The sequence below is a fragment of the Amblyomma mixtum genome, chromosome 5, assembly GCF_055824585.1.
Source record: "Amblyomma mixtum isolate Tamu chromosome 5, ASM5582458v1, whole genome shotgun sequence".
Classification (NCBI taxonomy): Eukaryota; Metazoa; Arthropoda; class Arachnida; order Ixodida; family Ixodidae; genus Amblyomma; species Amblyomma mixtum.
In genome coordinates, this window is record NC_143016.1 from 161438850 (window position 1) to 161450813 (window position 11964).

The 11964-nt window shown below is 44.3% G+C and overlaps 1 protein-coding gene across 1 annotated transcript in view; it reads right to left on the minus strand.

Annotated features, from left to right (window-relative positions):
* eIF2Bepsilon (eukaryotic translation initiation factor 2B subunit epsilon) overlaps nucleotides 1-11673 on the minus strand; it is a 52810-nt gene extending 41137 nt beyond the window's left edge. The window contains exons 1-4 of the mRNA XM_089546254.1: nucleotides 11520-11673; nucleotides 10336-10460; nucleotides 4510-4695; nucleotides 857-1031 (exon numbers count right to left, since the gene is read on the minus strand). Of these exons, the coding sequence (XP_089402380.1) occupies nucleotides 857-1031; nucleotides 4510-4695; nucleotides 10336-10460; nucleotides 11520-11645 (612 nt within the window). The 5' untranslated portion in view covers nucleotides 11646-11673. The remainder of the gene's footprint in view (nucleotides 1-856; nucleotides 1032-4509; nucleotides 4696-10335; nucleotides 10461-11519) is intronic.
* Between the last annotated feature and the right edge of the window lie 291 nt (nucleotides 11674-11964).

Below are 11964 nucleotides of genomic sequence, written 5' to 3' on the forward strand. Positions count from 1 at the left end.
CACTGTATCCCCCAAAACTTCTTAATCTCATCCGCCCACCTAACTTTCTGTCGTCCCTTGCTACGTTTGCCTTCTCTTGGAATCCACTCCGTTACCCTTAAGGAGCAGCGGTTATCTTGCCTTCGCATCACATGCCCTGCCCAAGCCCACTTCTTCCTCTTGATTTCAACTAAGATGTCATTAACCCGCGTTTGTTCCCTCACCCACTCCGCCCTCTTCCGATCTCTTAACGTTACACCTATCATTTTCCTTTCCATAGCTCGCTGCGGTGTCCTTAGCTTAAGCTGAACCCTCTTCGTCAGTCTTCACGTTTCTGCCCCATAGGTGAGTACCGGTAGGATACAGCTGTTGTATACTTTTCTCTTCAGGGATATTGGTAAGCTACCATTCATGACCTGAGAGAACCTGCCATACGCGCTCCACCCCATTCTTATTCTTCTAGTTATTTCCCTCTCATGATCCGGATCTGCGGTCACTACCTGCCCTAAGTAAACATATTCTCTTACTACTTCCAGCACCTCGCTACCAATAGCAAACAAGCATCAAATTAATAATAGACGGTAAATCCAACTGCATCGACAGAACTGCTGCATCAGATGCCTAATCCTCTCATATTTTTTTTAAATTTCTTTTTCTGTTTTCCAAAATGCGGGGAGGGGGGGGGGCCAACCGATATGCAGCATCAACCAATATGCGAGTGCATATATTAGACTATTCCACAAACAGTATTTGATTATAATGCAAGGAGTAACTTTCTCACTTCTATTCTCAGTTAAAGAAAGACCTGCATTACATCCAAGTAAACATGGCATTTCTTAGTTTCGGACTTTTCCTCCCTCCTGTGCACACCACTGACCAGGGGGAAGTCGCACTTGCTGGTGGTGCTGCTCTTGATGTGGTGCAGCAGCTTTCCCGTCTCTGGGTTGACGGCCACCACGCTGTCATCCTCGCGGCAGCGGCGGCGGTGCCACGGGGGCAGCCGCCGGTACACCAGGGTCATCAGGGCACCCTTGTCCCTCGCCACCGTCTTCCTGGGGGGACGCCAACGGGGCACACATTACCATTCGTTGAGAAAAAATCTCGCTTTTAATTGCGCTCCAACTCACATACTCATATAAAAAGACACATTCAAATTCGTAACGAATTTCAGTTAGTGCACATGGTCATTTTAAAGAGGCAGCTTGTACACATAATTTTCGCACCCCGAGCAAATTTTTTTGAAATTGGGTTAAGGGGGGGATGAGAGTCTTAAGACTAACTTTTTTATTTATGGCTAGAATCTCATGAAATTTTGCACACAGATGTGTTTTTCTCTTCGAATTCTAAATATGCAATCATAATTGAGCTGGTGGTCTTAAATCTTACAAAGACTGGAATGTAATTAGGTAATTTCTTACGCAGCTTTAATGAACTTTCTCACTGCATTTTGTTGCTTGTATTTAAATGAACTGATAGCCAGAGAGACCCACACTTGGTGACGTTCTTCGTTTTTCTCTAAAGGCCTGTCATCCTGATATACTGCGTCGAGAGTAAAGGGTCGCAGTATTTGACACTGCAAATCATTAACCTAATTGTAAATTGCTATTTATACGAGGCCTAAAAAAAAAAGTAACAATGTCATCGGGTATGGGAATTCACTGGCAATCAATTCATGCAATTAAAAGCAACAAAATGCGATGAGAAAGTTCATTAAAGCTGTATAAGAAATTACCTAATTACACTCTAGAATTTAAGACAACTTTTGATCTATGACCACCAGCTCAATTATGACTACAGTTTTGGAATTATAGTAGAGAAAAACGTATCTGTGTGCAAAATTTCATGAGATTCCAGCCATAAATAAAAAGGTCAGTTTTAAAACCCTCGTCCCCTCTTGAACTCTATTTCTACCTAAAAGGGAGCCTTCTAGGAAGCTTAGTGTCCACGAGTAAAAAACTGAAGACACCATAAGAAAATTAGTGGACACCTTGTGCGCACATCCAGAAGAGTGTTTTCAGTCAAGTGACCAATTTAAAACTTCTTTCAAGGCTTTTTATTCGCAACAGTGCTTAATTTGAGGTCAAGTTTGAGCAGTAAGTTTCGGAAACGAGAAGCAAAACTGCGGGTACCGACCAGACGCCTTATTGGTATCACTGTATCAAGCTCTACCCACTCTGACAGCGTCCCACTACAAGGCTCCTCTGCGTTTAAAATGATTGCACTGACGTTGAATGAGTGTTATCACAGTGCACAAGCAAAGGCAAAAAAAGTGTTTCATGGACGCACAAGTGCTAATGTGCATGGCAAAATAATTATAATAAATGAGAAGAAAAAAATATCTGACTTCAAACAAGGTTTCCAGTGAAACCTGCTATCACCATATGGAGTACAATACAATGTGCTAAAAATACAGCACTTTATGCCCCGCACGAAAATGAGTGCTTACAGCAAATAGTCTTTTGCTGCAAAATATGGCCCGATAAAACCCGAATTATAGAACTCTTTTGGCTAAATAACCCGATTTGAACCTGAATTCCGCCTCACCAAATATTACCAAATTTTTACCCCCTGAATTCCTGAAAAAATAAAACCCGAAAAAGAAGGACCGTATGTATATACAGAGGTCGATGGCCTTACCATCAGTGCTGCACGTCACAGCATAAATTCCCATGTTCATTCATTGGCCCCCGAGATTGCTACCCAGGGGGTAATTTGATAAGCTGGCTCAAGGGTGCTTTCATCCGGCCCCAGAGGGCAATACAGTTATGTCACTTCTTTGTCCCCTTACAAATGTCTAAAGCGTTTTCTCTGTGATTGTCCACCTGTGAAAGCATTCCACTTTTATCAAAGTGTGCCTGCATCAACTGGTGCACATACAGTCAAAGTAAAAACGAGCAACAGCAGCCAGACAGGACGAAGAAGGTAGGCCAAGGGAAGTGTGTCTTTGCACTATGGCGACAATGCGTTTTTTTTTTTCACAAGTAAGCCATACCAGCTACACGCAGGGTGTTTAGTGTAAGTTAAGCCGCAGATATGCAAAACCAATGACTCAGATATGCAAAACCATGACTCAGAGAATGCTTTCAAACTTATGCCTAATTAGCTATACTTAATTAAGAAGATTTTGTAACATTCCTTTTGCACCCAAATCTGTTTTGCTAAGTTGTCAAGGGGCTACAGAAACAGTCAATTTAGTGTTTTAGTAGCAATGTACCTCCTGCCTGGTCTTTCTCTCTGGCATTTAAAGAAAAGCTGTGAAATGTGAAAAAAAAATGACCACATTCTTATGCTGCTGCACAGTAGTGCTCTCAACCACGTTTTGAACAAACGGAATGCGTTCGCTAAATGTGTCGACATGACTAGCCATTTGTGTGGGTTACATTGCATACTGAAGGCAGAGAAAGGGCGTTCCTCCAAGGTAAACAGTGTCGTGATCATAGTGTGTTGCAACCAAAGCTCCCACACTCACTTGCCGCCCAAACAAAACGTTGTTCGCAAAGTAGGTCAGACACATGGAATATCTGGGCCGAGGAGTTTCCAAATAAGGGAATATCTGGGAAAGCCCGAGAAGACATAGGAATATTTAAGGGAGGAGCCTGGTCTTGAAAAGAAAATTTTATTAATCTGGCCATAGTTATGAAATTTTCAGGCCGCATGTATTCTTGTGCGCTGATTCGAGATATGTCATTTAATTTCATGCAAAACAATTCCTTGAGCACTTATGCACTTTTGGTGCAAGTATTTTGCGGAGAGTTTTTGAAGAAAATTTGCTGTGCGAAACTCCGTTAAATGCATGCCATTGGGTTCTCTTGACACCAAGGAATGCAATAAGGGTAAAATTATCATTCTGGCTATCATGAATTTTGAGTTATAGGGTACTGAAGCTCCCGCTTCAGAAACAGGAATACACTTTTCTTCTCATTTCTGAAGTTACAGCTTCAAAACCCTATAACTTAAGTTCTATGATAGGCAGGGAGACAATTTTACCCTTATTGCATTCCTTGGTGTCAAGAGAACCCAAAGGCATACATTTCAGCAAGTTTCCTGCAAGAAATTTTTTGAAAGCTCTTCACAAAATACATGTATAAAAATTACATAAGTGCTCAAGGAATTGTTTTACATGAAATTAAATGACATATTTAGAATCAGCACATAGAAATACATATTCCCTGAAGATTTCCTATTTGTGACTTCATTAATAAAATTTTTTTCTCAAGACCAGGCTCTGTCCTTAAGTGAAGAAGGGGATATTTAGGCTCAGCAGTGGGTGCATGCAAGGGGAGGTTGGTGCAATCGGGTGGAGGAGGGGGTAATGAGGCAGAGAAACCTGCAGTCATTTCTCCACTAGTCCATCCCAGCACTTGCAGATGGGACAGCAAATTTTTGTGTCCAGTCATCATGCTCTCCCAGCATTACCCGCAAACCTCAATTTGCCAACAAGCCCCCCATGACAGCATGACAGCAAGCCACTAAGGCTACCCCGTGAGCAACAGTTGAGCCCTAGAGCAAGGCCCAGCTCTGGCCAGGCACCTGTGTTCGTCGATGATGGGCCGCAGCGGCATGTTGGCCACCGTGGCCCCATCCAGCAGCACAAAGTCCGAGCGGATGAGGGCCTTGGCGTCCAGGTCACGGATCATGTCGCCCACCGACAGGTAGTCCTCCGAGGAGAGCACGATCACGCTCATCTTGCTCTCGGCATCCGACCACTTGGACTCCCTGGCGGCAGCAAGGAAAAAATTAGGCGTGATTTAGCTCTGGCTAAGCCTGGTCAGTTGCGTTAGCTGCGACGCTTTTTGAGTCGTGCAGCGTGTCCTGCTGCTGTCTCTCGAGCGCATTGTCTCTTTTTAGCTTGGTCCTGTTGCCGTTGCTTCCGTTTAGCACTCTCCCTAACGACAAGGTTCCACCGAGGCGGACCGCGCATACACCCCCACGAAGAGCCACCCCCTCACCCTCTACCTCGGCGGGGAGCACGCATCTGGCGGGAGAAAGTGACTACGCGTGTGGCAGCGGCGTGGCGTCGACGACGGCGACGCCACCTGGTGGAGCTCGGCTGAAACGGTTGCTAGGCAACGGCTGTTCAAGGCCATTCATGCCTACCAGCCACCGGCTACGCGACGAGGCGAAAACCTGGCGTAGTGTTGCTAACACAACAAAAGGGCAGGAATGAGCTCTACAGTTACTATCAAATTTAAGCGGGGTGCCATTTCACACAGTGCAACAATAGCCACCATCACTTATAGTGGCAACTTCTGCAGCAATACTTACGCTCTGAATCTCTTCAAGTGTAGGCACCCCTGTCCTCACTGATGATGGCTTCTGAGCAGTGGCAGAGACAAGAGGGCAGCAGCATGACATGGTAATCGCTCCAGTCATGCTGCATTGTGTACGCTTGTGAAAAAACTGCACAGTGGTTAACTAACACATTACACACTCACCCACACATCCAGACTGCTTTTCAAGTACTACAGGCTGGCATGAAAGGCTGAATTCACCAGCAGCCAATGTACATGCACAGCAGTAACCTATCTCTTTCCTTACTGCACCTATTCAAGTCATTAAATTTGAACGATGGCACAAAATGCCCCAGTCGGAGCTATCTGTGCCATTTTTGGACAAGTAACGTTGCAAGTATGGTGCAAAAGGACTGTAGTTCGGTTTCGGAATCAGCTTTTCCGCCAGTCAGATGAGGGAGTATTTTTAAACTTCGCAAGATACCAGTCAACATGGAGTGATTGCGCAAGCATGGCACGCAAGGCGGCATCCTATTCTTGCACTGACCCTGCTCCACAGTGATGGTGTTCTTGTACTTTTGCAGCATCGACTCTTTGACTAGGTGCAAGTGACAGCTTCGTGCAAAAAGATGACATCCATTTGTATTAATTTAGTTAGGACAGAGCTACTGCTCCTACCAGCCCAGACTATCGACAGGTGAGCACCTGTGACTTTTGTTTCCACCGCTGCCGAGGCGATTCACTGCTTTCAGGGCTTCTCTGAAGGTACCGGCATGTTTTGAACAACGATGTGCAGCCAGCACTAAAGAAGACACGGTGTACCCTAAGCAGTCTTGCACATGGCCTAGGGTCCACCTTGGCACTGCACTGCAGAGTAGACCGAAGCGCTGCGCACAAGCTACTTTTTTTTTTTTTTGCTGACCAGATAGTTTAGCACGAAGAGTTCTGTAACTTCGAATACTCATTTTTGGCATATAAACACACAAAACGCATGTTCCATACTTTTATAGCTGTTTATTCGAGTCTCTCAAATTTTGGCAGACTTTTTTTCTATCGTGAGCAAACTAGTATATTATTTTATTTCTTTATATCACTGAAAAGAGAATTTTACTGATTAAACTTTGATGTACTTCAATAAAAAAAAATTTTAATTATTGGACGAAAAAAAAAAAATGTTACGTGCACTACCCTGAAACTGCCTGTTTTCCCGTGGTAAGGAAAGAGTTAACCCTTTAATGCCCAAATCGTTAAGGAATGAAATGTTACTTATAGACGGGGTTTAACATCCTAAAGCGAGTCAGGCTATGGGGGACACTGTAGGGAAAGGCTCCAGATAATTTTTGAACCACCTGGGACTCCTTAATGTGCACTGACATCGCACAATACACAGGTCTCTAACATTTCACCTCAATTTAAATGCCACTGCCAAGGCAAGGACCAAACCTATGACTTCCAGATCACCAGCTAAGGAACATAACCACTGAGCCACCACTGAAGGAACGAAATAAAAAATTCATTACCTCCACATTATGCTAGCTTATGTACCCATACTCAAAAGTTAATATTGCAACTTGTTGGCACTGCTAAAGTTTCAGATATCGGCATGTCGTGAATTACCAACCATTCGCATTTGGTCCAGTTCGTGCAGTTATAGTCCGATTTCTGTGAAAGGCCAAAGAGAAGGCCTCGAACCAATGCCAAAACCTGGAGACAGTAAAACAATTTTTTATCCAGCAAATGCCCCTGTATTTTCACCGCAACACAAGTCAGGAAATGAGAGATGAGGAACTGTTGGACGCGACAGTCGCACATTTGCACCGTCTTTTTCTTTACCCTAAGTGGTTGCAGTGATGCCAAGTATTTTGAGCGGGAAGTGCTGGCGAGTAAGGACTTGTGATATAATATTAAACTTTGAATGCAAGCTGCATGCAGTACAGAGTACTGGGTGTGCAAACAGTGTGGTGGAAAGAATGCAGCCCACATTTCTGCGTGTGTGGTGAGAGGAACTCATCGTCTAATCTCACGCTGTGTGCCGGGACTGACAGGAAATTGAGCCCCTTTAGCCACCACTGTTTCACACAAGTTTTGATTACGAAAACGTCCACATAACACTTCATGCGGATACTTCAATGCAATACCATTCTTAAGCACGCCCAACTAAGAAACAAGGTCAGGCTGGGTGAATGCAGAATGGACCACTGTGACACTTGAGCCTGGAGCCACTCAATTAAAAAACTTTTTTGAAAGCTAATTTAACAAGGGCTAGATGGTGCATAGCTTTTTTTTAAAATGAATTTAAGCGCACAAGAACACGCACACAAGAAGAGAAAACACACAGGACAGCGCCTGTCCTGTGTGTTTCCTCTTCTTGTGTGCGTGTTCTTGTGCACTTAAACTCATTTTTAAAAAAGTTTGAAAGCTAACATTCGAGAAAAAACAGGGACGACACAAAGAACTAAAGTAAAATCGCCAGCAAGTAAAGAAAGAGAAATTTTAGAAAAATTATGACACCTGAAACAAATCCCCATGGCAACTTTTGTTAACTGTAAATAACTGAATGACAGACAGAGCAACATTTGCAACTCTTACAAAAGCGCAAGATACATGCAAACGCCAAGTAGTAATTTGAACTGTAATGCAGCTAACAAGCACCTTTTACAATGCCTTTCGAGCAACAGCACTGGATGCAAAGTTCTACAGAGCAACGAAAGACAATGAGACACAAAAGACAGGAGATACAAAAGCTTTCATTTGCCTCCTGTCTTTCCTGTGTCCTTGCCTCTTGTTGCACTACACAATTTTTCAACCGTACGCATCAACCAGAGTAAACTGCCAGCTGCTCTTACAGTACTGAAGTTAGTAATCGCTCACAAGTTCAGCCAGAGTCAATCCTGAAATGAAAGCGAAACTATGTGTAATGGGCACCAACCGAAATGTTATTTCTACCAAATAGTCCATGCGCCTTAGCTATATACCTTAGGCACTTGACAAAAGACCATGCTCGTGTATGGACTGCTTCACCTTACTCGGGATCCAATAATATAGAAAAAAATATTCACAGAGCACACCAGCGTTTTATATGTCTTATCAATTTCCTTGCGAGACATGCTCCCCAGGGAGTTGCCAAATGACGACAGCTGCCTGCTACTATTATTACCATCATGCATCTTCATCATGCACTGCTGAGCAGCTATCCGCATTTAAAGGGGCCCAGAAACACAATCTTAGTTAACTGTTTTGCCTGCTGATTGCATACAGTTAGTTATAATGGTGCTATTAGCGTCGGTAATACCGCGTACATTCCGTTTTTTAATATTTTAATGTCCTCCCAAAAACAATTTCATGGCTCTGATGGTGTCGCCACACAGTGGCGGGTTTTTAGCAGCGGATATGACATCACCTGGCACGAGCTTGATGACCGGACAAACAGTAAATATACTGCAAATTGTGTGAATAAATAGAGACACATTTTGTCACCTGTCTGCGTTTTATATTAGATCAACAAAAACAATATGTTTGTCTTAGATAAAAGCCCTGCAAAGCAAGTAAAGTAAAAATACACCACCAGGGGCGCTCTGGCATCGAAACAACGCTGCCAGTCTCAGCAAGAACGAGTTACAGAGAGCAGGCAACCATGGAGTACAAACTTCCGCGACGTGCTCTGGCTGGCTGTTTTGATTGGTTGCGCCAGGTGCCGTCATTGGGAGAGCGAAATAGGTGTGGGAAGGCCCGCCAAAATCGAGTTGAGGGCAGCGTTTTGTTTGCTTGTATTTTGAAATTTCTTCACTGAATAACTCCCGTTCCTGTGCATCGATTCCTGTAATTCTTTTTAAGTCAGCATCTGTGTGACATAAAGAGCCCACCTGAAGTATAGCCGGTATTCCCCCAAGCAGTGTTTCGCAGCCCCTTTAAAGCAGAATTCAGACACCTGTGCTATGAGTGGACGGGAACCGCTGAAAGTGGAATGACGCCGACAGGGCAGCTAAAAAGAGCATCACTATGGTTCCTATGCTCGTGGATTTTGAATTTGTGGCGAGCGGTATTTGGGGTGTTGCAGCTAAAACCTTTTAAGTTGCAGGATTTTTTAATACGATGGATAGAAACAAAGGTTTACGAGGGCTCTGAGGTGCCGGGCCCAAGCAGTGCCAACAGCTATGAAATCCCTCAAAGCTACCTAAAAGTAGGTGCTAAACAGAGCATGAGATTCTATGTTACAATAAAGTTGGTTTATGGGAGTTTAACGTCCCAAAGCGACTCAGGCTATGAGGGGCGCCGTAGTGAAGGGCTCCGGAAATTTCGACCACATGGTGTTCTTTAACGTGCACTGACATCGCACGGCACACAGGCCGCTAGAATTTCGCCTCCATCGAAATTCAACCGCCGTGGCTGGGATCAAACCTGCGTCTTTCGGGTCAGCAGCCATGCGACATGACCCTCTGAGCCACCGCGACGGCCGTTACAATAAAGCAGTTTCCCAATACAACTTTGTCAAAAACTTGATCAAAAAATGCTGCTATCATGTATGGGCCACACTCCACCAAAATTGCACAAAAAAAGAAGAAAGAAAGTGTGGCCCCTAGTCAAGTGTATAATAAGTGTAAAAAGTGTGCACTTTTACCGAGAATAAATAAGTTGTTAGATTTGTGCTTGGCTGCTGTCATGTGACCATCTTCCTTTTTGTGCCAAGTTTCAGGAAAGAGTGAACCAATTCACCCAGAAAGAGCTGTTACTGCAAAGTAACTGACTGATATTACAAAGCAGGCCCCCATGTAGCCTGCTAGCTCACCTGTATTGTAATCCCCAAGCGTTATTGCATCATAATTATTGTACGTTGTGCACGTGTGTACTTGGTGGGACAAAATACCAAATGCATGCAGAAAGACAAGCACCACGAAAGCACAGTGATACATCCTGCATGATTTCTGCATTTTTTTCGTCACTGCCAGCATTCAAAGTGGAATTTTTTCTAAGTATGCACAAACGAACTGAGCAACCTGTGTGGAGAACAGTACATGGCAGTAAAATGTTATCACCAAGTGTGATTTTTATCGGGCACTGGGCTTGCGTAAGCCCTGAGCCAGGATGGAAGAAGTTTTCCAGAGCATGACAAAAGTGGAGCACCTACTTGATGTAGTCCCTGATTTTGTCTGCATGTGAGCCGCAGAAAATGAAGGTCTCTTGCACACCCTCATTACAGAGGTACTGCAGCGTGTAGTCGATAAGCGGACGGTTGACGAGAGGCACAAGGACCTGGTGAGAACATCAAAAATAAAAAGAGGTAAAACATTGTGAAACATGAGGAACTGAAGAACAACGAGCAGTAATTGACACAGAGCTTCAGACCATGCCTTATTCATGCAGCAATGCTTTACAGTCGCTGGGCAAAATTATGCAGCCTATATTAATGCACCACCACTGCAACGGGCCACAGATGACACTGTCAGACCAGTTGACCCCCGTTAACAATGAACCTGTGATGAAGTAAGCTATTTGCGAAGTATATTTCAGTATGTGCACCAAATTCGAAAAAAAAAAGGTTATTTAAACTCCCTCATGTTAGTATGTTCTCTGTGGTTTACATGAATGATCACGGTACTGAGCGTGGGGTTTAACGTCACGAAGACGCACAAAGGCGATGAGAGAGGCCGTAGTGGCGGGCTTCGGATTAATATCGACAACATGGGATTCCTTAACATGCACTGACATCGCACAGTACACAAGTGTTTCCCCATTTTGTTTGCATCGAAATGCGACAGCTGCGGCCAGGATTCAATCCTTCGAGCTCGAGCGCGGCATCTGAACGCTAGTGACGCTGCTGACGCTAGTTACGCTAACTCCCCTGTTGGGACATATGAAAAATCTCAATAGATGAACTGCGAATGGTACCATTCGGGGTACCTCATCAACTGCGAATGGTTGATGAGGTACGCCGCAGCGTGTCGGGGACAAGTATTTGGCAGCTCTGAAACACAGCTCTCGATGCTGAATTCGGCTCTCCAGAACTTCAAAGTGGCCAAACCCAACGCGTTCAGCACGCTCAGCTGAAAACATATGGCCCTGCCGCTTCCAGGCAAACGCAGTGCGACTAACTTCTCACAGTTTGTGTCAGCATAGCAAGAGAGAGAAAAAAAAAAAGGCCTGAAACGTGTAGAAACCAGGCGGCTCAGCTGTGGTCACTGCCTCAAATTAAAGAATACGGTTGACAACGCTTAGACTCTCAACGCCCAGTCCAGGCACAGAACGAAAGAACACGCAACTTGGAGCAGAGCTCCAGACGGATATGCAGAGCGCAAAAAAGTTGCACTTTACCCATGGATGGTCCTTGGTGATAGGTGAGAACCTGTCATTGAAATTGTCGGCAGTTACTACTGCCTGAATTATTTCTTCCTGCTTCAAATCGCTCTTCCCAAGTTTCTTGCCCGTGGTGGCCACCATTTTGATAATTGGTGTCAATGACAATCGAGCACACGTTTGTGACTAGGTAGACGGGATCATGCGTTTTGTTCCTGTTTCGGTTGCGCTTTTCGAAAAGGCAATGAGCTGCCGGTCATTTTTTTTTTTTTTTCATTTTTGGTGAAGCCAAAAGTCATGCAGGATCAGGAAGTGAAAAAAAAAAACTAGAAACATTCCTCTCAGTTGTTGTGAACGGATGTAAATGCGCCAGGCTAACGTGTGTTGACATCATGGTTAGGCGGGGCATTATATTTTTCAGTTCTTCTTCCCAGCCTCAACATCGCATTTGCATTTTTTCTCC